The following is a 26791-nucleotide window of genomic DNA, read 5'->3' on the forward strand; positions in this document are numbered from 1 at the left end:
GCGGGCCTCTCACCGCTGTGGCCTCTCCCGTTACGGAGCACAGGCTCCGGACGTGCAGGCTCAGCGGCCATGGCTCACGGGCCCAGCCGCTCCGCGGCATGTGGGATCTTCCCGGACCGGGGCACGAACTCGCGTCCCCTGCATCGGCAGGCGGACTCCCAACCACTGCGCCACCAGGGAAGCCCAGCACATATATTCTTTACCAGTAATTTTATTTTCCAAAGTATCTTCATAAGTGTCAGTGGATGGATGATGCCTCTTTTACTGGCTCCTCCCCTGCTACCTAACACATTTCCTGCGCCGCTGTCCTCTGTACCTTGGCAACTGAATCTGCTCCAGTAACCGCAATATTTACCTCCATGTAAGTAGTCCTCAGATATAAAGCAAGCCCTAAGCTCCACACCTAAGTTCAGCTGCCTGCCAGCATCTCCCACTGGCATTAACTCTTGTCATGGATACAACTCCTCATCCTGCCCATGATCAAACTGGATCTCCAGACTCCTATTTCTCTCCAGGGCACCCTATTTTGCTCTAGATCTCCATACATGAAACCTCAATGTCACATCGGTCAAAGCTCTGTAAAATACAGCTCCCAACTCCCTTCTTACCCCATCTTCAGCATCTCCTCTAGGTTCTAAAAGAATAGGAACCTATGCTTGTTCCCAAGCACACCCTATGCTCATTCTCCACGTCCAGAACCCTACTCGAGTTTCAATTCATCCATGAAGTCTTTCTTGGTGACTTTCACTCAGATGTGTTTTCTCCACCTTTAAAATTTCCTAATACTTATATTTCAGTTTTCATATGGCAGTTATCATGTTTGACATCCTTATGTTATAGCTATTTGGTTGAGCTACATGAAATTGCTGATAGTTTTAACCTATATGGTTCAACCTAATATTTCTGTTGATTTTAGAGGCTGTAAGTAAACAGCAGTCTCTACAAGAGTAGGGATGAGTTTTGCCTTTCTTTGGGATCCCCTGAGAAGCCCAGAACATTGGAAGTGTTTGTCAAAATAAAGAATCTTAATCAATCTATCTATATATCTACATTTATATCTATATCTTATCCATATCTATCTATCTATCTATAAAAATCAATTGTCTGTAGCAATTAGTGTAACCTATCAGCTCCAATGGTAGAGATGAGACGCTTTAGAACCTGAAACTTCAAAACTTCTGGTAACATAAAATACTGTGGTTCAAGAAGCTGTTTTAAAATAATTTATGAAGGAAACATTCTTGGATTTAGAGTTTGGCAGGTACAGTAAAAAAGCTTTTCAGTTGACTGAAATAAAAAAAAAATCAAAACCCTTTTTAGCACGGGCACTTCCCTTATAAAAACAAATTGCCTAAAAGCAAAGCACAGCAGTTTGTGCACAGTGAGCACGTGCCTCCTGCCATCACAGGAGGGGTGCTGGAGAAGGAGGGAATGATTTACATTTCTATAGCTTCTTTTGTACGCCCAGACTCGAAAGCATTTCGCAAAGCAGTAAACATCATCACCAAGAAGAGACAGTGACAGGATGTCCATAAAGTAGGGACTCTGAGTAGAAACACAACAGCGCCCGCACAGCTGTAAACAGAAGCGCAATTCATCTGTGCTGGCTAAGAAAGGGGGAAAGTGTGTCTGCAGGGTTCTTCAGCATCACCTGAACCATCCACAGAAAGCAACTCGTTTCTTATACTTTCTCAAAGAATGACTTCAATCCATATTGAGTCCTATTTGCTGGCGTCCTCAACAAATTACAGGTCTCCACTTCTAGGTGACGGCACTGCTCATCAATCGCCTACCCAATTCTCCCCTTCTCCTACAGAAATCACTGTTGTGAATGAAACACCCAGATGAAAAAGATATAGCCCTTTGATGGTATCTGGAGCCGTGCAGTGCCCTGAAAGCATTAGGGACAGAAGAGAAAACACACACTGCTCTCTCTCTAATGTTTCAGTGGCCCATTCTAGGGAAAATGTTACTAAAGCTTGGAGAAATTGAATACAAAGGTGGACTTTTGCTGTGCGTCAGTCTTCCTTCACCACAGCTTGGGCACTGCTATTCTGACGGGGCAGGGAGCTCTCAATCCTGCTGTGAACGGCCCTGAGCCCTGCACCTCCCCTACTGAGCCCCGTCAGCAGACCTAGGACCATCCTCCAGGGGTCACAATTGGGTTACACATTCCTCACAGCACAGTGACTGAGCAACCTGATTTGGAACAATTTATTTGAATCCTTCTTCATTAAGATTCAAATGGAATAAGTAAGGTAAAAACTGAACAGACAGAGAAATTGTGCCTTGCTTCTCCTGTAGTCAGTAAACATTTATTCACTAAGCCCAGTTTGTGGGCTCTCTCTCTTTTCCCTCTCTTGCTCACAGTTATTCTTCCAATCCTTCGGGCTTGCTGTTTTAATGCATAATTAAGAAGGTCAGAATTAATGAAGCGGTATGGAGTAAAGTTCAAGGAATCCCCAGGCACTATTTATTCTATTAGATCTCAGGCATGAATGTCAGCTTGGCAGCAGAAGCAGCATAAGCAATGGGGTTGGCTGCATCCCAGGAACGATCCACTAAGGGAGACTCACCCGCACTGTCAAGTCATTCCTCAGCTCCTTCCCTGCGAAAATCACACGCAACTGGTCAGCTGGAACCCCCTGTCGCTTAGCAACCACCTCCTTGAGCTGGAAGATGCTGGTGTCAGAATTGACCTCCACTGGGAAACCATGGCTGGAGTTGAACCTGACAAACACTGACCAAGAAAATTGGAGGGGAAGAAAAAAAAAGTAAGCATTACTCAAAGCCCTTAAATGGCAATAGCAACATTTCTAAACTGATTTACCCATCACCCACCCTTTGATTAACAGCATACATTTTCTTTCACTTAGAACATAAAACTTAATGCTATGGAGTAACATTTGGAGAAAAATGGAATTTCCCTGTGGGACTTCCCTTTCATATATTAGTCAGTGACCCGCAAACAAAATTGCATGCTCCCTTTGACATCCATCCTAGGAAACAGAGGGACTCGAGCAGAACACTTGCTTGATTGGAATTGTAAGATTCCCATGAGTTTATCGAAGAGATTCAGCTCTTACAGCCTGTACAAACTAACACTGCCTCTACAGTGCCCCTCTTAATAAAAAATCAAATGCATTGTGTTAGCACCCATGGTACAGCAATGGAACAAAACCAAGCCACTTCGCAGTGGTTGAGAGTCTGCCTGCCGATGCAGGGGACACGAGTTCGTGCCCTGGTCTGGGAGGATCCCACATGCCGCGGAGCGGCTGGGCCCGTGAGCCATGGCCGCTGAGCCTGCGCGTCCGGAGCCTGTGCTCCGCAACGGGAGAGGCCACAACAGTGAGAGGCCCGCGTACCACAAAAAAAAAAAAAAAAAAAAAAAAGCCACTTTATAGATCAGAGGGAAGACCCAGCAGAGCCCTAGGCACTGGTGGTCCCAGCCAAAAGGCTTCACTGGGTCTTATGGAAATATATATTTGCCCTTTCTTTTGAAACTAGTGATATACCCTTTCTCTTTTTGGAACCACCGTTCCCCTCAAGGACCAGGCTGGAACCTCACAGTCTTCTTACATGCTTTCTTCTCACTGCCAACTGCCCCGCCACCTCAATGGCTCTCGCATCTGCCCTTTCCTTCCACTCCTTCTGTCACTACGCTCATTCAATCACATCTAGATTCCTGCAACAGCCTCCCAGCAGGAGTCTTAATATACTCTCTTCACCTCCGAAATGTCCTACACTGTTCTGCAAAGTAAACCGTATTAATCTAGAGCCCTCGCTGTGTCGTAGCCCTCAAATCCTTTAAAGGCACAAATCTTTCAAACTAAATGCTCCCAAAAAACATATAACAGAAAACGCCTGCCCCCAGCCCTTGCCTCTGTTCACGTCACACCCTTCCTCACCTCTGCCTTTTGAAAGCCTGTTCACCTCCACGATCCATCTCCAATGTGACCTCCTCCAAGAGGCCTCTTGCTATCAGCCCCCTCAAGACTGACCTCACCTCTTCAGGGCTTCCAGTGGCTTTTACTGTGTACGTCTTACAAGACTTGCCACATTCTCTCATGGAAGCAGTACAGCAGAGGTGACAAATACATCCTCCAAAGTGAGAGGACCTATTCACCAATTCCTGTAGGTCCCTTATCAGCTCAGGAGACTGGGGTAAACACATTAACCTTCACTCTTTAACTCTCAGTTCCCTAATATTCAAAATATAAATAAACCACAAAGGGTGTTCTATAATACATTAAGTAATATTTATAGTGTTTATAAATATCAAATAATTACTTTAAAAAATAACGAATATTTGTATATGTCTTTGGTATATATTTTACCTCTTTAAAAGATTATACACTCCTCAAGGTCAAGCACTATAGCTTATTTTCTGCTGTATCTCCTTTATTTAATTTTTTAAATAAATAAATATTTTTTTTATTTTTGGCTGCATTGCTTCTTCATTGCTGCACGCAGCCTTTCTCTAGTTGCAGCGAGCTGGGGCTACTCTTCAATGCGGTGCGCGAGCTTCTCATTACGGTGGCTTTTCTTGTTGCGGAGCACGGGCTCTAGGCACGTGGGCTTTAGTAGTTGTGGCACACGGGCTTAGTTGCTCCGCGGCCTGTGGGATCTTCCTGGACCAGGGTTCGAACCCGTGTCTTCTGCATTGGCAGGTGGATTCTTAACCACTGTGCCACCAGGGAAGTCCCCGTATCTCCTTTAAATGTAGCATTATCACTTACTAGTTCTAAATTCAAATGTGAGATGGCCCACCAAATAATAATTATAATAAAATAATAATTACAATGCCAATAATATTCAAGCAGTTACTATGTGGTAGAAGTTGCACATTATATATGCTATTTTAAGCTTCCTGATGATCTGGTAAGGTCAGTATTATTATCCTTATTTAATAGAAAGTAAATGAAGGCCCTGAGAATTGTAATCACTTTTTTAAGGACATCAGCTACTTTGTAATGGAATCACAATTTAAACTCAGTTCAATCTACCTCTAAATCCCATTGCATTTACTATAACATGCTGCCTAAAATCGTCTCAGAAGAAAAGTTCACATTCCTTTTCCTTATGATAAAAAAATTACAAAACACAACAGCAAAAAAGTCTTTATAACATAATTCAGATAGCCTCTATACAGGTTAGCAGTAGAAAATGAGATTAAAAAAATAAAATCTCCAGTGAAGAGCTAAGAGCAAACCACAATGAACAATATTTACAAGACACAATGAGATAAAAATGACACCAAACTGAGAGTAGATGCCAGAGATGACACCACAGGAGCAAAATCCTGACATATTTTACCAGCACACAAAATATTTAGAAAGAGTAAAAACTGGAAGTGACAAAAGTGTTCCAAATAAAGAAAACTGATTGAAAAAAAAAGAAAAGAACAATTACAGAGGAAAAGGTGCTTTTGATATACTTTTAAGTAGATGCCATGTGACACTGTTGAAAGTAGAGGAGGAGAAATAAAAATGTATCAGAACCCTTTGAGGTATACTCCTGGCATCCTCTGATCAGAGACCATAAGACCAGCAATTCATCAGATAAGACATGGCAACAAGTGAGTGGCTATAAGGGACAAAAGGTATGGTCCCAGTTGCAAACTGGATTTTCTAGTAGCGTGAATAGACTTTTTTAAAAGAAGTAAAACACCATTGGGGAAGAAGCAGTTGAAAACTATACAAAGGCTACTAAAAAAAGGAATAAATATTCCAGGAGATCTGAAGTTGCTGATCTTCTCCAGGGGTTCAAATCATGGGAATTCCACCTTAAGGACAAGAATTATAAAGAAAACTAAAGGAAAAAAATCTGCAAAAAACATACTAGATAACTCTGTACCACTAATGAAATCACTATTATCTAAAAGCCTCTTTTGGTAGGAATGTGAATTTGTACAGCCACTATGGAGAACAGTATGGAGGTTCCTTAAAAAACTACAAATAGAACTACCATATGACCCAGCAATCCCACTACTGGGCATATACCCTGAGAAAACCATAATTCAAAAAGAGTCATGTACCAAAATGTTCATTGCAGTTCTATTTACAATAGCCAGGACATGGAAGCAACCTAAGTGTCCATCATCAGATGAATGGATAAAGAAGATGTGGCACATATATACAATGGAATATTACTCAGCCATAAAAAGAAACGAAATTGAGTTATTTGTAGTGAGGTGGATGGACCTAGAGTCTGTCATACAGAGTGAAGTAAGTCAGAAAGAGAAAGACAAATACCATATGCTAACACATATATATGGAATCTAAGAAAAAAAAATGTCATGAAGAACCTAGGGGTAAGATGGGAATAAAGACACAGACCTACTAGAGAATGGACTTGAGGATCTGGGGAGGGGGAAGGGTAAGCTGTGACAAAGTGAGAGAGTGGCATGGACATATATACACTACCAAATGTAAAATAGATAGCTAGTGGGAAGCAGCCGCATAGCACAGGGAGATCAGCTTGGTGCTTTGTGACCACCTAGAGGGGTGGGATAGGGAGTGGGGGAGGGAGGGAGATGCAAGAGGGAAGAGATATGGGAACATATGTATATGTATAACTTATTCACTTTGTTATAAAGCAGAAACTAACACACCATTGTAAAGCAATTGTACTCCAATAAAGATGTAAAAAAAATAATAATAAAAGCCTTTTTTTCCTTATAAATAGAAAAAAGTTTGTGAGCTTAAGTTAAATTTGGATAAACTGTACCAATACTTTATAAATGATTATTTTTGAGCAGCAAATCAGAAATGTAGTATGAATTTTCTGATGGAAAGACTGATCAAATACATAGCAGATATTTGGCCAACTAAAATATTGGTATGGATAAGAACAAACATCTTAAAGTGACCTGATAAATAGCCAAATGCCATTATATGGAAAACAGCTAGTGTTTAATGGCAGTACCATAATTCGCAGTGGGTCTCCATCTTTTTCTGACCCATGTGAGAAATGTGTATGTTCCGTCTGTTCTAGTCCTGTCATTTCAGCCATGATTCCTAAAAGAGAGGAGGAGAATGATTCCTAAAAGAGAGGAGGAGAGAAGCACCCAACCCTCCTCCTCTACTACCTCTTTAAGAGTCATAGAAAGCAGAATGCCCTCAGAGCCAGGACAAAAGAAATTGGAATCCTGGTTGTGCCAGTTGCTAATTTTATGACTTAGGACAAATTATCTGTTCACCTGGATTCTTAGCTTCCTTATCTGCTAAAATGGAGATAATGTATACAACATCAAGTGCCAGTTACAAAAGATTTGTTGAGATTATGGATGTATTAGGAAATTTTGGAAAGAGTCCTTAGTATATTACCTTGTACTCTTGGTACAAGGTAAGTTTGTTTTGCAAAACTAGTTTCCTAATTTTAGTCACCTAGTGGAGGTAGCACTCATTAAAGCAGCTTCCACTGTTTGTATTATAACTAAGGTAGATTAAATAGGAGGTGAGAAGAGCTAAATTAAGTAGCCTATTTTTTTTTAAATTTCTGCTCCTCTTCATGATACAGACAACTTCCAAGAACAGAGACATGATAAAGAATTTAGCTTATCTCCATGTTCTGAGATTTAATTATAAATTAGAAGTTTGGGAATGCTTGTTCTGATGACACCTATTATAGCACCAGAAATAAACACCATATCACTAAACATTATCCATTATGTGTATTATCAATAAGCACCATAATACAATGATAAGAAAAAGATGATGAGTCACATTCACACTTACTTTTTATGTTATCCTTGACCAGGGTTCAGAAGACCCAGAGGATAAGAAAGTAACTGGGAGGAAGGAGGGGGAAGGAGTCATAGGTTGATGGGCACTTACTTATATTTTTCTCAGGGCTATTCTACTTGTCCTGTCTGATTGGGGCCTAATTTTTTAGTTATAACTATAATAGTTTCATCAATGATTATGGTCCTTGTAGGATTCTGACTGCCTTGAAAGCAGCCATTCTACTCCTCCTACACTGAGACTAGTCACAGGATTGAGGTGGGGTGATTCACCCTTCCCCCCCCCAACTCCAGGTGTGAGCTCTCATTAATTAGCACAACCTCATCCTCTTTGTCACAGTGACTGGCTCAAAGATGGACATAAACCAGTCAGTGCCTGGTGTTCCCCAGGTCATAGTGATTGACTCCCTAGGATAGAGGTGATCCAAGGTAGGCCAATCCAGAGAAATCCAGAACTTATCAAAGGCTTAGTGACGAAGTGATTTTAGATGTCATGGAATATCATGTGAGCTTAGACATTTTCGCTGAGAGAATCAAATGAAAACAGAGCCCAAGATAGACCATTGCCATCAGAGTATAAATGGGCTCATTGCTTTTCGAGCAAGACAATTCCTCCTCAAGAGAGAATGCCCTAAGCTCTGCAGGATGTTTAGCTCCAGGGGCAGCCCAGTAAATGTCAGGAGCGCACTCTAATAACCATGGCAACAAAAAAGTAACCCTACATATCTCTGGTGAGGTAGTTTCTTCTTTACCTTTGAGAAATATCACTCTAGTAGCTTCTACCCCAAACAGACAAACCTTGTCCTCACATTCCCCTCCATTCACTATCCCACTTCTCTGCACAGAATATTCTACTGTGAATTTCTTACAGTTCAGCTTTCCATTTCTTTACTTTCCGTTCTTTTATGAACTACTCTTGAAGCCTGCTCTTGGTATGACCTCCACGTTTCCAGTCAATGGTTGCTTCTCTATTCTTCTCATATTTGGCCATTCAGGGACATTCAGTAAGGATCTTGTTCCAATAAAACTTTTTTTCTCTTGGCATCTGCCACTAAGCCCTCCTAGTTTCCCTCCTACAACACAGGACGTACTTTCTTAGCTTCATCTATCAGATTCTCTTTTTTTGTTCGACCTACTGATTTTAGAGCACCCAGAGGTCTGCTTGAACTCTCTTCTTTTCTGAGCGTCCTCCCAGGGTTGTATTATCCAAGCTGCATGTTTTATAATTCTTGGGCAATTTAATATATTTCAATGGGGTATTTTCATTCACCATGATTTTTACTTTATATTCTTATTTTAAAATCCAACTTTCTCACAACTATCAACCTCAGACCATCCTCAGAACAATGTGAGTCCATGGAATTATCTAATCCTTAGAACCAATTCCTACATTCTTCATGTTATAGATTTTGCTCACAAGAACTACACTGAACATGTACTTAACAACTTTCATATAGAAATCTCAAAATCCTTATATAAAGGTGAAATTAACCTCCCACAAATCACACAGTATATCTTCAGTATTCAGAAAGTAAAATTTGTTTTAATCCTAATTTCTTGCACTCATAATTTAAACCATTTGTTAAAGGACTGCAGCATATTAGGCATTTTTCATAGGACTCTGCTAGTAAAAAAATTTAATATACTTTAAATCATTAAAAATTAATTTAAGAAATGATTACAAAAGAATATGTATGTGTATTCATATATAGGTATATATGCATGTATACATATGTGTGTATGTCCAAATTAATAAAATTACTGTGTATATACTTTATATGTATAAGTATATAATATATACACATATAATATATATACATATACCTATTAGTCCATAACATCTTAATATTAGTCTAAGAAACAATTATAAAGAAAAGATGTGTGTGTATATATATAAAAGTATACATATAAATATATTACATATATGTGTATATCCACACACATATATTTTACACACACACACACATACAGTATTTTCTAAACCTAGGTAAATGAATGACCAAATTGGGTACTTTATTGTATGTTTTAAACTTGAATTTTAATGACTTTTTTCTTAAACTGAGAAAAGCACAAAGTATGATTCAGCAAGAACATCTACCATGTAGGATTAAAGTAAGTAGGGGGTGAAGGTGTGACCAGCACTTAAAAATTACTAATATTAATAGTTTAAGAAAATCAAACACTTGTTTTGAGAGAGGACCATTATTATATTCTGATTATCGCAGAAAAATAACAAACACAAAATCACCAATTAAGGAATAATAGACACTTGCTATCTGGTCATGTAAGTAACTTCTAAGTTCAGAGGAAAAAGTTAGAAGAAAGCTAACTGCAACATCTAGTAAAGTTACCCTTCCTATACAACAGATATAAAGAATAACAACAAAAAAATGTATCCAGGTAATGGTCTTGTGTAGGTGCATCAAATATCCTTAAAAGGACAAACTGTGAATATATTCTCTGGCCCTTAAGGGTTACCTTCAACTGACAATGTAAAGCACAGGCCTCTGCTTGAGAATGCAGCCTCAAACTGTGATGTCGAACTCCCACCAACGCCCAGAGTAGAGAACTCTGGTAACAATGGAGCCCATCCAGGTTTGAGTCAGGGATCAAGCTCAACTGGTAGAAATTCCATATCTCAGCCATGTTTACCTCCCCCTGCCCCCTTATTTTGTATCCTGTCGTTCAAAGTGTTGCACATTAGCGTAACGCATATGGTTGCTCTTGAGTGAAGCTATTAACCATCAGGATGAGAAGATTGTGAAATTATCCTCTGGCAGCAGAGAATAGATAGATTTTGACTTCTATAATTTCTTTTCTAGAATAAAGTCAAATGATGTCATTGCTTTGAGTCCTACTTCATTTCTAATATAATCTAGTCTATACTAATCTATTCCTCCACCCAATGAATAATAGTGAAGAACAAAGCTCTAGAATTAATCAGCATTTTCGTAATCACAGCTCAACATTTAGCAACCTTGCATATACAATCTAACCTTAATTGGGTTGTTGCAGGATCCAGGTCACTATTCACTATTACTATTTTTTTTTAAAAAAACTATTATTTATAACACATAATGTTTGATTATATGCTATCTGGTATCATTCTTTATTAGTTTCTTACATAATTCTTGATTTCTAACTATCTTTTAAGCTCTTTCTAATCAGAAACTTCATTTAGTCTCCTCACCCTCACTATCACAGTGTTAAACAGATAGAGGCCAGAATTTTTGCTTTTTGTAATGACTGAGTAACATGTCAGAACAACTTCCTGCAGAAAATGAAGATTATAAAAAAGAATCAACTGGAAATTCTAGAACTAAAACTACAATATCTGAAATAAATATTTATTAATAGATTTAATAACAAAATGGAGATAAAACAGGGAAATGTTAATGAAGAATAGAGAGAAGGGAGCTTTTTAAAAAATGAACAGACCTCAGGGACTTGGTAGGTAATATCAAATGGTTTAACATATATATAATAGTAGTGACAAAAAGAAAGAAGAGAAAATGGGGCAGAAAAATTATTTGAGACATAATGCCCAGAATTTTAAAATATATGATGAAATACATAAATGTACATATTCAAAATGCTCAACAACGAAAAGCAACATAAATTTGAATAAGACTGTGTCAAGGCACATCAGAGTCAAACTATTGAAAGCCAAAGATAAGGAACAAGTTTTGAAAGCAACAGGAAAAGAGATTCCTTCACATAGCTTAAACTCATCATCAAAAGCAATGGAGGCCAGAAGTAAAAGTATAACATCTTTAAGGTATTCAAATTAAAAACAAAAACACTGTTAAACACAGAATTCTACATCCAGTAAGAATATCCTTCAGGAATAAAGGCAAAATAAAGATATTTTAAGATGTAAGAAAACTAAGAAAATCTGTCACAAGCAGACTCACCCTAAAAGAAATGCTAAAGAAAATTCTTCATACTAAAGAGAAATGACAACAGATGGAAATGTAGATCCTCAGAAAGGGATAAGAACATCAGAAATGCTAAATGCCTGAGTAAATACAGAAGACAATTATGTGGGGATTTTTTGCTTTATTCATCTTAATTTCTTTAATAATATAATTGCTTATATGGACTGAGTTTAGTAACCCCCCCAGCCAAATTCATATGTTAAAGCCCTAACCCCCAATGCAATGGTATATGGGGATGGGAGCTTGGGGAGATGGTTAGTTTTAGATAAGGGCATGTGGGTGAGGCACTCATGAAGAGATTAGTGTCCTTATACCAGAAGAGACACCACAGAGTTTGCTGTCTCTCCTGCCATGTGAGGATGCAGTAAAAAGGAGGCTGTCTATAAGCCAGGAAGAGGGCCCTCCCCAGAACCTGACCATACTAGAACTCTGATCTCAGACTGCCAGCCTCCAGAACTGTGAGAAAATAAATTTCTATTGTTTAAACCACTCAGTCTAGTGATAGTTCATTATGGTGCTGAGCTAAGAAAACATTCAACGCAAAAATTAAAAAGTTTCATGAGGAGTCCAAAATACATACAAATATAATAAATATGACAACTACAGCATAAAGAATGGGGGATGGATATCAACCATTTCTTCTACATTTTGGGTGGAAACTGGTGCATTATTAACAATATTGACTGTCAAAATTTAAGAATATACACTATAATTCCTAGAATTAAAATTGAAATGAATAAAAATGTTGAGCCAAAAAGCAAATAAAAATTACAAGGGAATTCTACAAACTACTGAATCCTCCAGAATCAGCAAATGAGTAACAGAGGAGCAAAACTGGAAAAGTAAATAGAAAACATATAATAAAATGATAAATTCAATCATTTCAATAATTACATTAAATTTTAATGAAATAACACTTCAATTAAAAGGTAGAGACTGGGGCTTCCCTGGTGGCGCAGTGGTTGAGAGTCTGCCTGCCGATGCAGGGGACACGGGTTCGTGCCCCGGTCCGGGAAGATCCCACATGCCGCGGAGCGGCTGGGCCTGTGAGCCGTGGCCGCTGAGCCTGCGCGTCTGGAGCCTGTGCTCCGCAATGGGAGAGGCCACAACAGTGAGAGGCCCGTGTACGGCAAAAAAAAAAAAAAACAAAAAAGGTGGAGACTGTCAGGACAGAACAAGGTTGACACAACTATGTACTTTCTACAAGAGCCACATTTTACATACAAAGACAGAAATAGTTTGGAAATAAATGAATAAAAAAATGCTGAGCAAAAAAGTATGAGAAGGCAGGATGACAATATTAATTATCACATGGATTCAAATACAAAATTCTGAGAAAAAGAAAAGAGGTACTGAATTGTGGTGTCACCATTTGAGATGGGAGAAAAGGCTCAAATATCACACTCTGCATCCTCCATTCCTTCCTTTCTTTGAGTTGGGAGATGTACCTGGTACCTCATTTAGCCAGGCTTGGAATGTATGGGTCTTCCACTGCCCCCAGCCTCCCTGGATATAGACAGACGACAATGCGCCCTTCCTACCCTCCTCAGTGGGTAACAGACCTCGAGGTCTGGAGGTGTAGACAAGAGAAACTGTAGGCAAAGACATTATCTATGGCCTCAAGGCAACTGCTGTGATTCTTTGGCAAAGGCATACCCAGTGGATTTTGCATTGGTTCTTCTCTTTCTCTCTCTTGGCCCCCCTTCCAACTCTTTTTTTCTCTTTAATTCTTCCATTTTCTTTTTTAATTACTTAACAGAAGTAACATTATGGGAAGTGGAGAATGGGACGAAGGAAAAATGTAATTAAGAATCCACAAAACAAGAGGTGTGTATTATGGCTACGACCACGAACTCTGGAACTACCTGCTGAGATTCAAAGCCTAAGACTGTCCCTTATCAACTATGTAATCATGTCACACAGTTTCTGGTCCTCAGTTTATTCTCTATAAAATAGGAGCTAGCAATAGTATCTGCCTCAATTGGTTGTGAGAATTCAATGAATTAATATATGCAAAGTATTTAGAAAAGTGCCCAGCACGTTATAAGTTTTAACAATTATTAGCTCTTACCTAAGGCCCAACATATGGCTTAAAAATTATGGTTACTATGTCAGTTGTACAATATTAATGTTTAGGTAACTAAAAAATCTACCTTTTATTTTCTTTCAATAAGAAAGATTTTCCCAAATGGAGTTCTATTTCACTATGCTTTAGAGTACACTGTAATTGATCTAAAGTGACTGCAGGATACTGATACTGATATCTCATGTTTAGATAGAGCTTTCAGTTTTCAAAGTGCTTTTACAGACATAATCTCAGTTAATCTTCACAACACTTCTAAAAGATGATGGTGACAGCATTCACTACTCCTACTTTTAAAATGAATAAACAGATGTACAAGAAGGAAAAGTGGTTTACCCAAGATTTATAAGGAAAGGAGCAGGAACTAGCAGCTGTGTCCTGAAGCTTCTCTACTTTAGATCAGTGACTTCACACAAAGACTATATGTTACCCGAGGGTGTAAGAGGGTAATTCTTATACCTCCTAATTCTCACATATGCTTCCTTAAGACTAATATGTCAGAAAACATGCCTATGGCTGAGGTGTCATAATAGATCTTTTGTGCAACCTTCTCTTCAAAATCAACATTTTCCTATTTTACAAAGAAAAGCATACCACTCACTCTTCCCCAATTTCACTCTGTTGCATTACCACAGGGTGTCAAAAAAGGACAACCTGAATTATTGGTGACTGAGAAGCCTCTTTTAACCAAGGTCCCATTAACCTGCAGTAGAGCTTGACTTCTTACACAGTAGGGTGAAAGTTGGTATTAGGAACAGTGTATTTTAGTCATTTCAGACCATTATCAGCGCTGGGTTAGGTTGTGTTGTTAGGAATTCAGCTAGAGTAAAGAGGGACAAAAGGGATGCCAATGTATTTAAGTATCCCAGCTCTTCCACACCCTCAGTCTTGCCAAAGAAGCAATTCCTCCTCAGGTTGAGTCTCAGGAGAGTAGAGATAAGACTGTTTGTAATACAAGGTGAGAGTGCCTTATTTCATTTAGGAAATGAACTGCAGGCAAAGTTCTATTCCTTAGTTATCCATCCACCCTTCTATCCATCCAACTAGCCATTCAACCAGCTGTCCCCCCTTCCACTCACCCACCCAGCCATCTAGCCAGCTAGACAGCCACTCACCCTTATTCTGAGGTATCAGAATTAAATAATAACAAAATGGCTACATGGGCCCATTTTTTTTCTGATAAATTAACCTTTATTCACTGACTAATATGATAAAGACTTGTCTTGCCAATCATGCCAAAAGGCAGGCATTTTCCACAAATCGAAAAAGTTATATATACAGCTCCAAGGCTTTGATAAAAACATACTTAAAGTACGAAAAAAGCATTCAATCATAAACACTGCACTGGCAAAAGTATATTGAAATTAACAATATTTCAATTTTCCCAACCTTTTCTAAATTTATTGGATTGAACAAAATGCCTCTAAATGAAAGAAAAGTCAGTAAAATTAATAGTGAGTTAAAAAATCTTAGTATAATCTATATGATACACTTCCCAGAAACTGAAAAAGTGAATGACTATATATTGTTTTCTAAGTAGATAGGTGCAAATTCTTTGCTTTCAACAAAATTGCAGATGGGTTCAATTGAGCTATAAATTGATAGATCACTGAAATAACTGTAATGAAGACTTGCTAAGCAATTTTTCTCATTTTATAACCTTGAAGGAATTAAAAGAATAAAGTAATATTGCTATAATAAAATCCCTTCTATTCCCATATACTTATTTATTAGAACATGGGCTTACAACTATAAAAATAAAAGGAAAGAACAAAATAATGTTGAACTTTTTCATTCTAGCAATAAGTAATTCTTATCCGCAGATACATGTTATCAATTAGAAAAATAACCTAATCCATCTCATTAAGAGATGCATTTCTAATATAATTTTTTCTGAATAATTATTTGTCAAAAACACCAACAAATTATTCATCCTAATATGTAAGATATTTAGATTGTTTTAATAATTTTTATACTAAAAAAGAATTAACGATATTGCAATCCAGTAGAAATTGTTAATAGCAAGGTTTACAACACTAGGAAATTTAAAAATATATCTTAAATTTCAATTTTTATACATGTTTTTGTTGCAGAGATGTGTTTCAAAGAGATGCATAAAGAAATTTAAAACCAAAAAAATCCATTTTTCTCACACTGCATCATTTCCTCCCAGCAAAAGTCCTACGGTCCAAGGAAAGCCAGGTTAATTCCATGTCTATAACTTGAAGAATAAAATATTGCCTTATTCCTCCTGCAACTCACCATGATTTTGCATAGAATGCTTCTTAGACTCTAATGCCATGGACTATTTTGATTTATCAATAAATGATGAAAACTTGAATTGTGAAAAAAAATAAAATCCATTTTTTGTTATTTATGGTAGTTAGGTTCTATAAAGTCACGACAAACACTGAACTAGTGAATACTGAACCACTGCTCCTAGGAAAAATACAAGGTTAGGTTCCTGTGAGCCTCTGGTCACAACATTTTCTTCAGCCAATCAATACATAGCCTTGTTTTATGTGTGCGTCTGTTTAAAGACACCTTATTTAATATACATAGTTGATTCATTAACAATGAACTGATGGCCAGCAGCAATCAAACTCATATCTGAACGAAGCTTCTTTAACACACATATTCTATCCATAAGGCACGTCACAGCCTTCCTGTACTTAGGGCACTAGACAGCATTTCAACATTAGCCTTGGGGGTCATTTTAAAGAGCAAAGTCACCAAGAAAAAGCACAAAAATGTGAAAACACAGCACTAAATAGAGCACAAAAAGGACACGTTGACAGTATGAGAACTGAAACAAGAAAGCAGAGCACAGCCTTGTTCTATCTCAGCTAGGAATCTGCACAGGGAGCCGCTCAAATTTCCTCACCATTCTGTATTTGTCTGTCAATGACCAAGAAAGTGCCACAAGCATTGATTTTGAGGTTAGAATACAATACATTTTACCATGTAGATGAATTTGCAAATATGGAATCCATGAATAAGGAAGACTGATTTATTACAATAGGATAAAGTTCTGTGGGGGAATGGAAAAGAAAAACAAGTTTGAGAAAAAGAAATACAAAATTTCTAACTACTAAAGATGAGCTTTTTATGTATTATTAAACTGAAGACAGTGAAAAGCAAATCATGAAAGTTTTTAAATCCCACTGAAAACATTTTATAAAAATGCAATTGTTTTATTATTTAAACCTTAATATAAGCAGTATGACAATACTGCAAATATTAAAGCCTACAATAAATTTTATACCAACTTAAAAATGTGCAAGATTTGAGCAAAATAGATTACTGACTCTAATATAATAACATTAATATGAAATCACAATGAAGTTGATTAATACAAAGAAATAAAAACTGCACCAACTCCAAACTGAAAAGTCATCCTACTTAGAGTCAATTGGTGGAAACAAGCAGCAATTTAGTGATGTGGACACAAACTTGAGATCACACTGTACTGCTGTTCCACGGTTTTGTTTCTTTGTATTTTTGTTTGCTCAATCACTAATAAAATATTTTAAAAATATTTTATTTGCTCTTTTTTATAGAAACAATTTTCAAACAATTTTGCATTCTTAGTTGCTTCAATCAAAAAGAAGTTTATAGGGCTTCCCTGGTGGCGCAGTGGTTGTGAGTCCGCCTGCCGACGCAGGGGACACGGGTTCATGCCCTGGTCTGGGAAGATCCCACATGCCGCGGAGCGGCTGGGCCCGTGAGCCATGGCCGCTGAGGCTGCGCGTCCGGAGCCTGTGCTCCGCAACGGCAGAGGCCACAACAGTGAGAGGCCCGCGTACCGCAAAAAAAAAAAAAAAAAAAAAAAAAACACAAAGAGGTTTATAAAGATATCCAAGAAATACAGTTCTTCTGATAGGAGGAGCATTTTAGGGAAAGCTAGTATTATATAAACATATAATGATATTAAATGTTCCCAGTTTATGTCTTCCCCTCCCAGAGATGGGATAACTTGCTATCTTTGTGAATAAAATTAATTTGCCCCAGCTTTTTGCTGTTGTTGTTTTAAATGGCAACTTATAGGCCTTTAATTCTTTTCTTGCTATCGAGAAATTTTCCATGTGACACTAAGGCAAATTTATTTCACTATTTTTTTTTGTATTGAAGTATAGATGATTTACAAAGTTGTCTTAGTTTCAAGTGTACAGCATAGTGATTCATTATTTTTGCAGATTATACTCCATTATAGATTATTACAAGATAATGGGTATAATTTCCTGTGCTATACAGTATATCTTTGTTGTTCATCTAGCTTATGTATAGTAGTTTGTATTTGTTAATTCCATACTTCTAATTTGTTCCCCCCCATATGGTAACCACAAGTTTGTTTTCTATGTCTATGAGTCTGTTTCTGTTTTGCATATACATTCATTTGTATTATTTTTTAGATTTCATGTATAAGTGATATACAATATTTGTCTTTCTCTGTCTTACTTATTTCACTAAGCATAATATGCTCTAGGTCCATCCACATTGTTGCAAATGGCAGTATTTCATTCTTTTTATGGACAAATAATATTCACATACATATAAATTCATGTATATATTCATATATATAGATATATCACTTTTTTAATCCAATAGTCTGTTGATATATTAAAACATCTATTTGTGGGTTGCTTCCATGTCCAGGCTATTGTAAATAGTGCTGCTGTGAACACTGGGGTGCATGTTGTTGAATTAGTGTTTTCAATTTTTCTGGATATATACCCAGGAGTGGAATTGCTGGATCATATGGTAGTTCTATTTTTAGTTTTTTGAGGAACCTCCATACTATTTTCCATAGTGGCTGCAGCAATTTACAGTCCCATCAAAAGTATACAAGGGTTCCCTTTTCTCCACATCCTCTCCAACATTTGTTATTTGTAGATTTTTTCATGATAGTCATTCTGACAGGTATGAGGTAGCACCTCACTGCGGTTTCAATTTGCATTTCTCCAATAATTTGCGATGTTAGACATATTTTCATGTGCCCGTTAGCCAATAATTTTCAAGATGAAGAAAATGAATATAATTAAATTATTTGAATTGAGTAAGAGAAAGGAAGAAGTAAATGTTTTCATTGTGAGCTAATATACATTATTGATTCGTGCATTAAAGACATTTAAGCTAATCTCTTCTAAAGTCAGCATCACATTACTGTTGAGTGAATGAAGAAACACACTTGAAAGAGTGTCTGGCACACAGCAAACATTCACTAAATGATAGTACTAATTGTGTATAAGAAATGTCTTCCATTGACTTAATGCAATTCATAATTAATAGTTAACAAAACGGTTAGTGAGTCTTTGTCCCATAGACCAAAACTTACATTATAGTTTCGTTCTTAAAGTTAAAATACAAAATTCCATTTGCGAATATATTTTCTAACTTCCCAGCAAAGACTTAAACCTGTGGCAGCACCACTCAACATGTGCCAGGGCAGAGTGTGAATTCAGATACAGAGCTCTCAAGCCAGGCCACCTGGGTGAACTCTCTTCTCAACCTTCCTGATGTGTCACTTAACCTTTCCATGCTTTAATACCCTCAAAAGTAAAAACAGCATTGATGCCTACTTTCTAGGGTTGCTACAAGGATTAAATGGCTGACTACATGTATATTGTGGGCACTCAGTAAATGTTAGCAGCTATAAGTAAACAATAAAAATTAACCACATTTTTCAAAATAAATTGGAAAATGGCTTTCTGGTAGTCATCAAAATGATGTTACATTCTTAAGCTCCACTTAGATATATTTGTTAAAATCGTCTCTTAAAATCTCTATAGATGTGCAGAAACTGGAACTTCATACATTGCTGGTGGGAATGTAAAATGGTGCAGTCACTTTGGAAAACAGTCTGAGGAACAGGCAGTTCCTCAGACAGTTAAACATACAGAGTTACCATATAACCCAGCAATTCTACTCCTAAGCATATACTCAAGAGAAATGAAAACATATGTCCATGTAAAACCTTATACATGAATGTTCATATCAGCCTCCTTTTCAACAGCCAAAAGACAGATTAATTAATAAATGGATATATGCACACGTGGTATGTTCATACAATGAAATACTTTGTGGTAATTAAAAAGGGATGAAGTACTGATTCATACTACAACATTAATGAAACTTAAATACTAAGTATTTCCTAAGTTTTTAGGAAAAAACAAGGTGTTTTCATTAGCCATGAGGATATCAGTATTATAATGGATGGATATATTTGCAGTAGCAAGTGACCAGATAGCACTAAGTGTCTTAAATAATTTTGAGAACTCTAAAGGTGTCTCTTAAAACTTTTAAAAGGCTAAGTTTTCTAATGCACAAAAGAACAATCTTTCAAAATTCAGACAATATGTTAACTCATCTGGGTACCCCACATTTAAAAAAGGAATATGTTAAAATGTCTACATGTTTATATTCTGAACTGTATGATATTCTAAAAGTTGTATCATGATTCTGAACTTCACACCTGAGGCCAATATTTGGTTAACAAATGTCTACTGTTAATTAAATTTGGGCATCAGTTGTGTTGATTGTGCATGGTTTCTCACAAAGGCATCTCTAGTTCTACTATGTAGATTAATACAAAGTTGACCCTTGAACAACTCGGGAGTTAGGGGTGCCAACCCTCCAAGCAGTCGAAAATCCACATGTAACTTATGGTCGGCCTCCATATATGTAGTTTCTCAACATCCATGGTTCCTTGGTATCTGAGGTTCTGCATCTGCAGATTTAACCAACTGCAAATCATGTAGTATTATAGTATTTACTATTGAAGAAGAATCCACATTGTAAGTGGGCCCACCCAGTTCAAATCCATGTTTTCAAGGGTCAACTGTAACTATCAAAAACATCATGCCATTTCACTTCAACTTGATGTTTACAACAAATTTATGTGTGTATACATATAAATACATAGACACACACATATAGTCTCCTCCAATATAAGCTTTAAGGGTTAAGAAGCTAATGTGTTTCTTATCCTCTCATCATACACAGTTCTACAGGTCCTTCTGTAATAACAACTATGTGCTCTGACAGATGGACAAGTGCTTTCCAAATTTTAACACTGATAGAAAATATCATAGGTCCAGTAGGTAATTTTAAGGCTAAATACCTGAAGTTCAAGACAAGGAGTCAATGAGAACTTTATTTAGTCCAGTAAATTAAAACTCATCTTTGAACATGTGAGTATTTGCTTTGACGCAAAGTCTCTGCAAGAGTTTGTATTAAATCATTTAACTCTTCATTATTAAATGTGGGCAATGCTCTGAACCTACTTCAAATGATCACTCTTGAGGAGCTACAACAAACATGGTAAAGATTATTTAAAGCAAAAAGTTTTCCATTAAATCAGTATAATGTTAATATTTGCCACAAAAAAAGGAAGAATTCAACTCAAATCTTTCTATCAGGATATCATTCTCCATTGGGTCTTTGGTGTTTCTACAAATTTGCTTCACTACCCTCCATGCTGCACAGTCTTTTCATGGGTGTTTGTATAGCAAACATCTGGATCAAAGGGCAGGCATGATTACTGTCTTTTATAAAAGATTTAGGTTCCCTAACTTTCAGATTCCTCTACTTTAATGCCACCCACTGTGAGTGCAGGTGTCACCTGGCCCTCTTCACATTGCCCTATGGGGACTGGGGCTGGGGGGATGCTGATAGCATGGCTACTGATGTTGCTGTGAGTAATAAATGATCCTAGTCTCTGACCCAGAAGTCTCATGTCTTCTACCAGCATCCACGCAACTGTGGCAGGCCGAATTTAGCTTACAAAGAGGATGAAATCATAGACCCTTCGTGGTTTTTGCCACTGCCTATCAATTCCCTGCCTTAAGCATTATGTTCTCACTCTCTAGGGTGTTTTCTGTTTTTATTCTTTTGGCACTCCATAAAACACATTTGGAAAATAAAATAAAAATGCACTCTGGGCTGAAATAAAATACAAGTCTTTATTTTAATCAAGGACACTCCCTACCTTGTTTTTCTCTTTTTGTTTTTTTGGGGTTTTTTTGTTCATTTGTTTTGTTCTGTTTTGTTTGAGATGAGATCACTAAATAATGCTTAAGCTTCAAAAACACTTTCATTAACTAGTATAAGTACTTTCAACTTAAAGAATACTAACAATCTGGTGCAGCATATGCTAACTTAGAAAAATGCCATAGTTGTTTTCCTTTGCACTTTGAGAACTTGCTCATGCTGATTAAAAGGTAATTACTTATTTTTGAGTTTTCACACTTAAGTCTTTAATCCCAATTGAATGTATCTCATAAATGGGTATCAGGAATCCAGTATTACATAGATATAGATACATAGATATATTGACTAACTAAATAACCTTCACAAATCACTCATAATTAAATGACAAAGTATTTCATTCACCTTTTCCAAGATTTTAATCATTTATCATAAGCTTTTTATTTTCTTAAAGAAAAATTGAAGTTTGATTTTTAAAAATCTAGAATTTTCCCAAATAATACAGCACTCATGTGCAGGTAGAGCAAACTTTCAAAGTCATGTCCCATTTCATTACAAATTTGTCTACAAATGTGTGTTTTAAAAGCTCTCCTCAGCCCTTGTAATAAATGTTAACAACCTCGTCACTACAGTAAACACCCTGAGACGATCAACGGGCCAATCTTCAACCCAGGTATTCTCATGGCTGCTGAGATGCTCAGAGGCCTTCACATTGACCATGGTCCTCCAACTGTGTAACATACCCATATTCAGCACTCCTCACCCCAATGGAGAGGATGCTTGCCTAAAAACTCCCAGAGTATGTGAAAATCTTCTCCTCCAAATATTATCATCCAGATCTTTGCATATTAGGCTGCCTTCCCAGATATCACCTCTATAAATATAGCAGAGAAAAGCCAGTGGAATAGTCAAATCCTCTGTGTCCAACCTTTCATGCAACTCCAAGAAGTGGGCTAGCTTCTCTCTCAACTAGTCCTTCTTTGACATCTCTAAATCTATTCCCTGATTTCTGTTGCTATTTATAGAACTACCCTTTGTTTTCCTTCAATTTTAGATCCCCAGTTTGGGGACCACCTACAGGTTGGATTTCAAGCTTTGTTAAATTGTCTTTTCTCACAAAAGATTCATCTTCCATAACAGTAATTCTATACCTGACTTTGAAGGAGGCTTCCAGAAATTTTACTATGCTTTTCATTATATTTCAACAATATGAGTTCACATTATTGTTTCACAAAGCTTCTGATTTTCTTTCAGAATTAGAAAGATTGATCTCTTTCTAATTGAGATGTAATTCATATACCATAACATTCACTTTTTTTAAAAACTTCTCTCAAGGGCCAGCAGCCACGTACCCCACCTTGAGATGGGGCAAGTGGGGACACCCGGGGCCTCTCCTCCAGAAGCTTGGGGAGAGGGGCTACCCAACCCTCCAAGGTATGTTTCCAGGTCCTCAGCCACTCTCAGTACCCACCACTCCGCCCCTCATGTGTGCCAAAACTCACCCTTTTAAAGTGCACAATTATTGGTTTTCAGTATATTCACAGAGTTACACAACCACTCTAGTTGTTCACCACTACCTAGTTCCAAAATATTTTCATTATCCCCCCCAGAAAAGCTATAGCTTTGTAATATAGTTTGAAATCACTGAATATGAGAAAGAGTCTGATTTGGCTAATAAAAGTCCTGAATATTTTACAAAATGGATTTGGATTAAGAGTTCAGTCTAGCATCTAAAAGAACTATAATGTTATATATCAATCATGTCTCAGTTAAAAAAAAAATAAAATCAGTCCTGGGGCGAGAAAGCTGTGATGGGTGCCAACTTTATAGCATTGAAAAAGTACTAATTACACAGTTAGTGTAGTTAAGGTGGTGAAAATCCATTAAAGAGGTGAAAATCCATCTTTAAAAGACAGGAGGCAGCTGCCTGTGAAATCTGAAGTGGAGACATAAAAGCCCTGTTTACGGAGAGGAAGCAAAAATTGCTCTTCAGTGTGAGAAGGCATGCCCGCATTTATCCCTTAATGCCCCCTCCCAAATCAGTCCTTTGGCACTGGACACCCAGTAAAACAGCGTGTTTTCTTAGGACCAAGTGGAAGGACATGCAAATACTACTAATGACAGGCTGAGGCTTGATGGGCATCACGGGTTGGGTTTTACTGAAACTACTGAAAAAGAGCTAAGCCCCATAACAATTTTAAAAGATTTCTGAATGTAATGGCAACAAAGTATCCCTGTATGTGATTATATTTGACTCCTTCTCCAATCTGGATACATGAAGATCAATGAGATTACAGATGATTCTATTTTCTTTCCCTCATTCTTCTGTATTTCTTGTTATACTTTAAAATGGGGGAAATGCCTCTAAATTAACTTAATTTTAAACTTTAAAAAGTTACTTAGTTTCCTGATAACAGAAAAATTGCATTCATTAAATAGAACAAAAATTCTATGATTCCTTATTTTTATGATGAGAAAACCCAAACAGGAGATTGCCTGACTTAGACAAGCCATGTGGCCCTGTTTTAGCTCAATCGTGTATGTGCCAGAGCATTTTCAGGTTGCACAATGTCAAAAATCATGTAATTCATGGTTTTCGGTTCTTTATGATCAGAGGAGAAAGGAAAGATTTCTAGTTTAGGAAACTATGTGAAAGGTAAAATGGTAAATTGTGACGGATGACACAGGAGTGGGGCAATCTGGCTTATGTGGCCGTGTGTTTGCGTGGGCCGCGGGGAATAGGACAACAAGGGGACTAGTGCATTAACTAGAATGACCACCCAATATCGACCCAATACTTAGAAGAGACACCTTTTTAATACCATGTGACTTTTTAAATATCTCCACTTCATCCCATATGATGACTTTAGACACCTGTCTTACTAATTTATGGTTTTTATAAATTCTTAGGTCGAATGTAATTTGAAAGTAGTGATGGAATTAGATTTTAGGATTATATTTTTCTGGGCTTTTCTTCATATAAAGGAATGATCACTCATTTTGGTATAAAGAGTACAGAGACATATCACTAATAAGTGAATATCATTTTCAAGCTGCAATATATCTGCTGTATTTTCATATTTGGCATAAATAATGTCAATAAAAATGGTGATCAAAGAAACGGAATTCTAATATTATGTTAGAAGAAACAGATTAAACAAATGACTTCAGTGTTCCAAAGACACCAAAATGCAAACAATTATTTTTCTGGAGGTATTATTTAGCTAAATGGTGTATTCCTTTACAAATTTCAAGACAGAATAAGAAATATTAATGTTATATTAATTAAATAAAGTCAAGTGCTAATGGCAAGTAAAAAATACAACATTGATTTCACCTGCACACACTGATATGGAAATTTTGTCCCACATAACATATAATATGAAAATTTAATCATGGCTAAATTCTTCCATAGCTTTTATATGCCCTGGAAAATCCACTAAAATTGAGTTAGGAGGAGGGTATGATAATATTTAAGAATTTAACAAAGTTATCACAAGAACATCACACTCAAATTTTATTCTCTCTCTTCCTATTTGCAACCTCTAGTTATATGACTAATATATCTTAATGTTTTTCAGTATATCAGTATTTTTATTATATTATTCCTTAAGATGAAAACTCCAAATAACTAGTACTGAAAGAAAACACCAGAACCACCAATATTTTTCTTTTCTTGACATACTTGCAGGTATATATTTTTATATTTATAACAGAAGCTAATAAAGAAACATGCCCAGCTTATTATTTCTAGATTGATTGCAGAAATAGCTACTACCCTTTTTGATGATGTGGAAGTTTATACATGTATTGATGAAGCAACAGCTGTGATAAATCACTTCAAGAAAATAACACTTCTCATTGCTTTTCTCTTTGTTCCCTTACAACCTGTGTTATGAAGTGAAATGTGCCTGGACTTGTCTTTAGGACGTAGAAGTGATAATCTGTGGAATGGGCTGTGCGTGCTAACACTTAATATTCACCTATGCCCCAGGTATTATGCCATTGTTAATTCTGAATAAAAGCTGACACCTTACTTTCTTATATGCCATTGTTGCATCTGCTTCTATTGCAGAATAAAATAAAGACCAGTATTCTCTGTTTTTCACTTTTTGTCCTTTTAAATTCTATTAATTTATTTAAAGGTTAGATGGATTTGGCTAATTTCTCAACTTTAAGCAAGGTAATAAGAACTATTCCTGTGTGTTGCACATAACAGTTACCTTGTTCAAGAAATTAGCAGCAAAGAAGCCATCTCCTACTTTTATCCCCAAGTTCTAACAGAATAGTAGGTGACATACATAAGCAAATATGGTAAATAAAAATATACTGAGCTCAATTATCATGAATTATTCCTATGATTCTATTATTACATTTATTTATTAATATTACAAGTCTTTGCTAAAACGTCAACTCCGGGGGGAAGCCCTCTCGACTATGCTCTTTAAAACCACAAATAATCCCCTCACTTGGCACACCTAACCCTTATTCCCTTCTTTCTTTTCCTCCACAGTATTTATCAATATCAGTCATACTTCATCATGAAGACCAGGATTTGTGTTTGTATCGTTCACTACTTTATCCCCAATGTCTGGCACATATAGCTGCTCAATAAAAATTGGATGAATGAATACTATAAACATGTATGAAGTACAGTAGGTATTCATTAGAGCACTTACCACAATTTATCTTATTTGTCATCAAACATTCCTTCCACACCACCAGCTCCTCTCTTAGTCTTCACTGTAGTGCCAACAATAAATAGCTTAACACCAAAAACATAGCAGCCATCATCAATGTATTCCTTTCCCTTACCTTTCTTATCATTAAGCCCTTGGTTCTATCTCCAAAATATAACTTGGATTTTTCTACTTCTATCTCCACTGTCTCCACCATTATCTCTCTTGAATAAAAGCAATACCCTTTTAACAGGTCTTTCTCCTATATACCTGTCCCTCCCAAAAGCAGTCAGATGAATCTCTTGACCCAAGAATAAAGTCATGTTGTTTCCTACTTAAAGCCTCTCAATTACTTCCTGTT

The 26791-nt window shown here is 36.9% G+C and overlaps 1 protein-coding gene across 10 annotated transcripts in view; it reads right to left on the minus strand.

Annotated features, from left to right (window-relative positions):
• Positions 1-26791, minus strand: part of AGPAT4 (1-acylglycerol-3-phosphate O-acyltransferase 4) — a 1398816-nt gene that overhangs the window by 1157788 nt on the left and 214237 nt on the right. For all 10 annotated transcript variants that reach the window (XR_003793727.1, XR_003793728.1, XM_029224043.1 and 7 more), the window contains exon 2: positions 2577-2740. Coding sequence is in view for 8 of the 10 variants with exons in the window: in XM_029224043.1 (XP_029079876.1) it covers positions 2577-2740 (164 nt within the window). In the remaining 2 variants the exon portion in view is untranslated. The remainder of the gene's footprint in view (positions 1-2576; positions 2741-26791) is intronic.

This window comes from Monodon monoceros, unplaced genomic scaffold (genome assembly GCF_005190385.1).
Source record: "Monodon monoceros isolate NGI ecotype Baffin Bay Population unplaced genomic scaffold, NGI_Narwhal_1 Super_Scaffold_15, whole genome shotgun sequence".
Lineage (NCBI taxonomy): Eukaryota > Metazoa > Chordata > Mammalia > Artiodactyla > Monodontidae > Monodon > Monodon monoceros.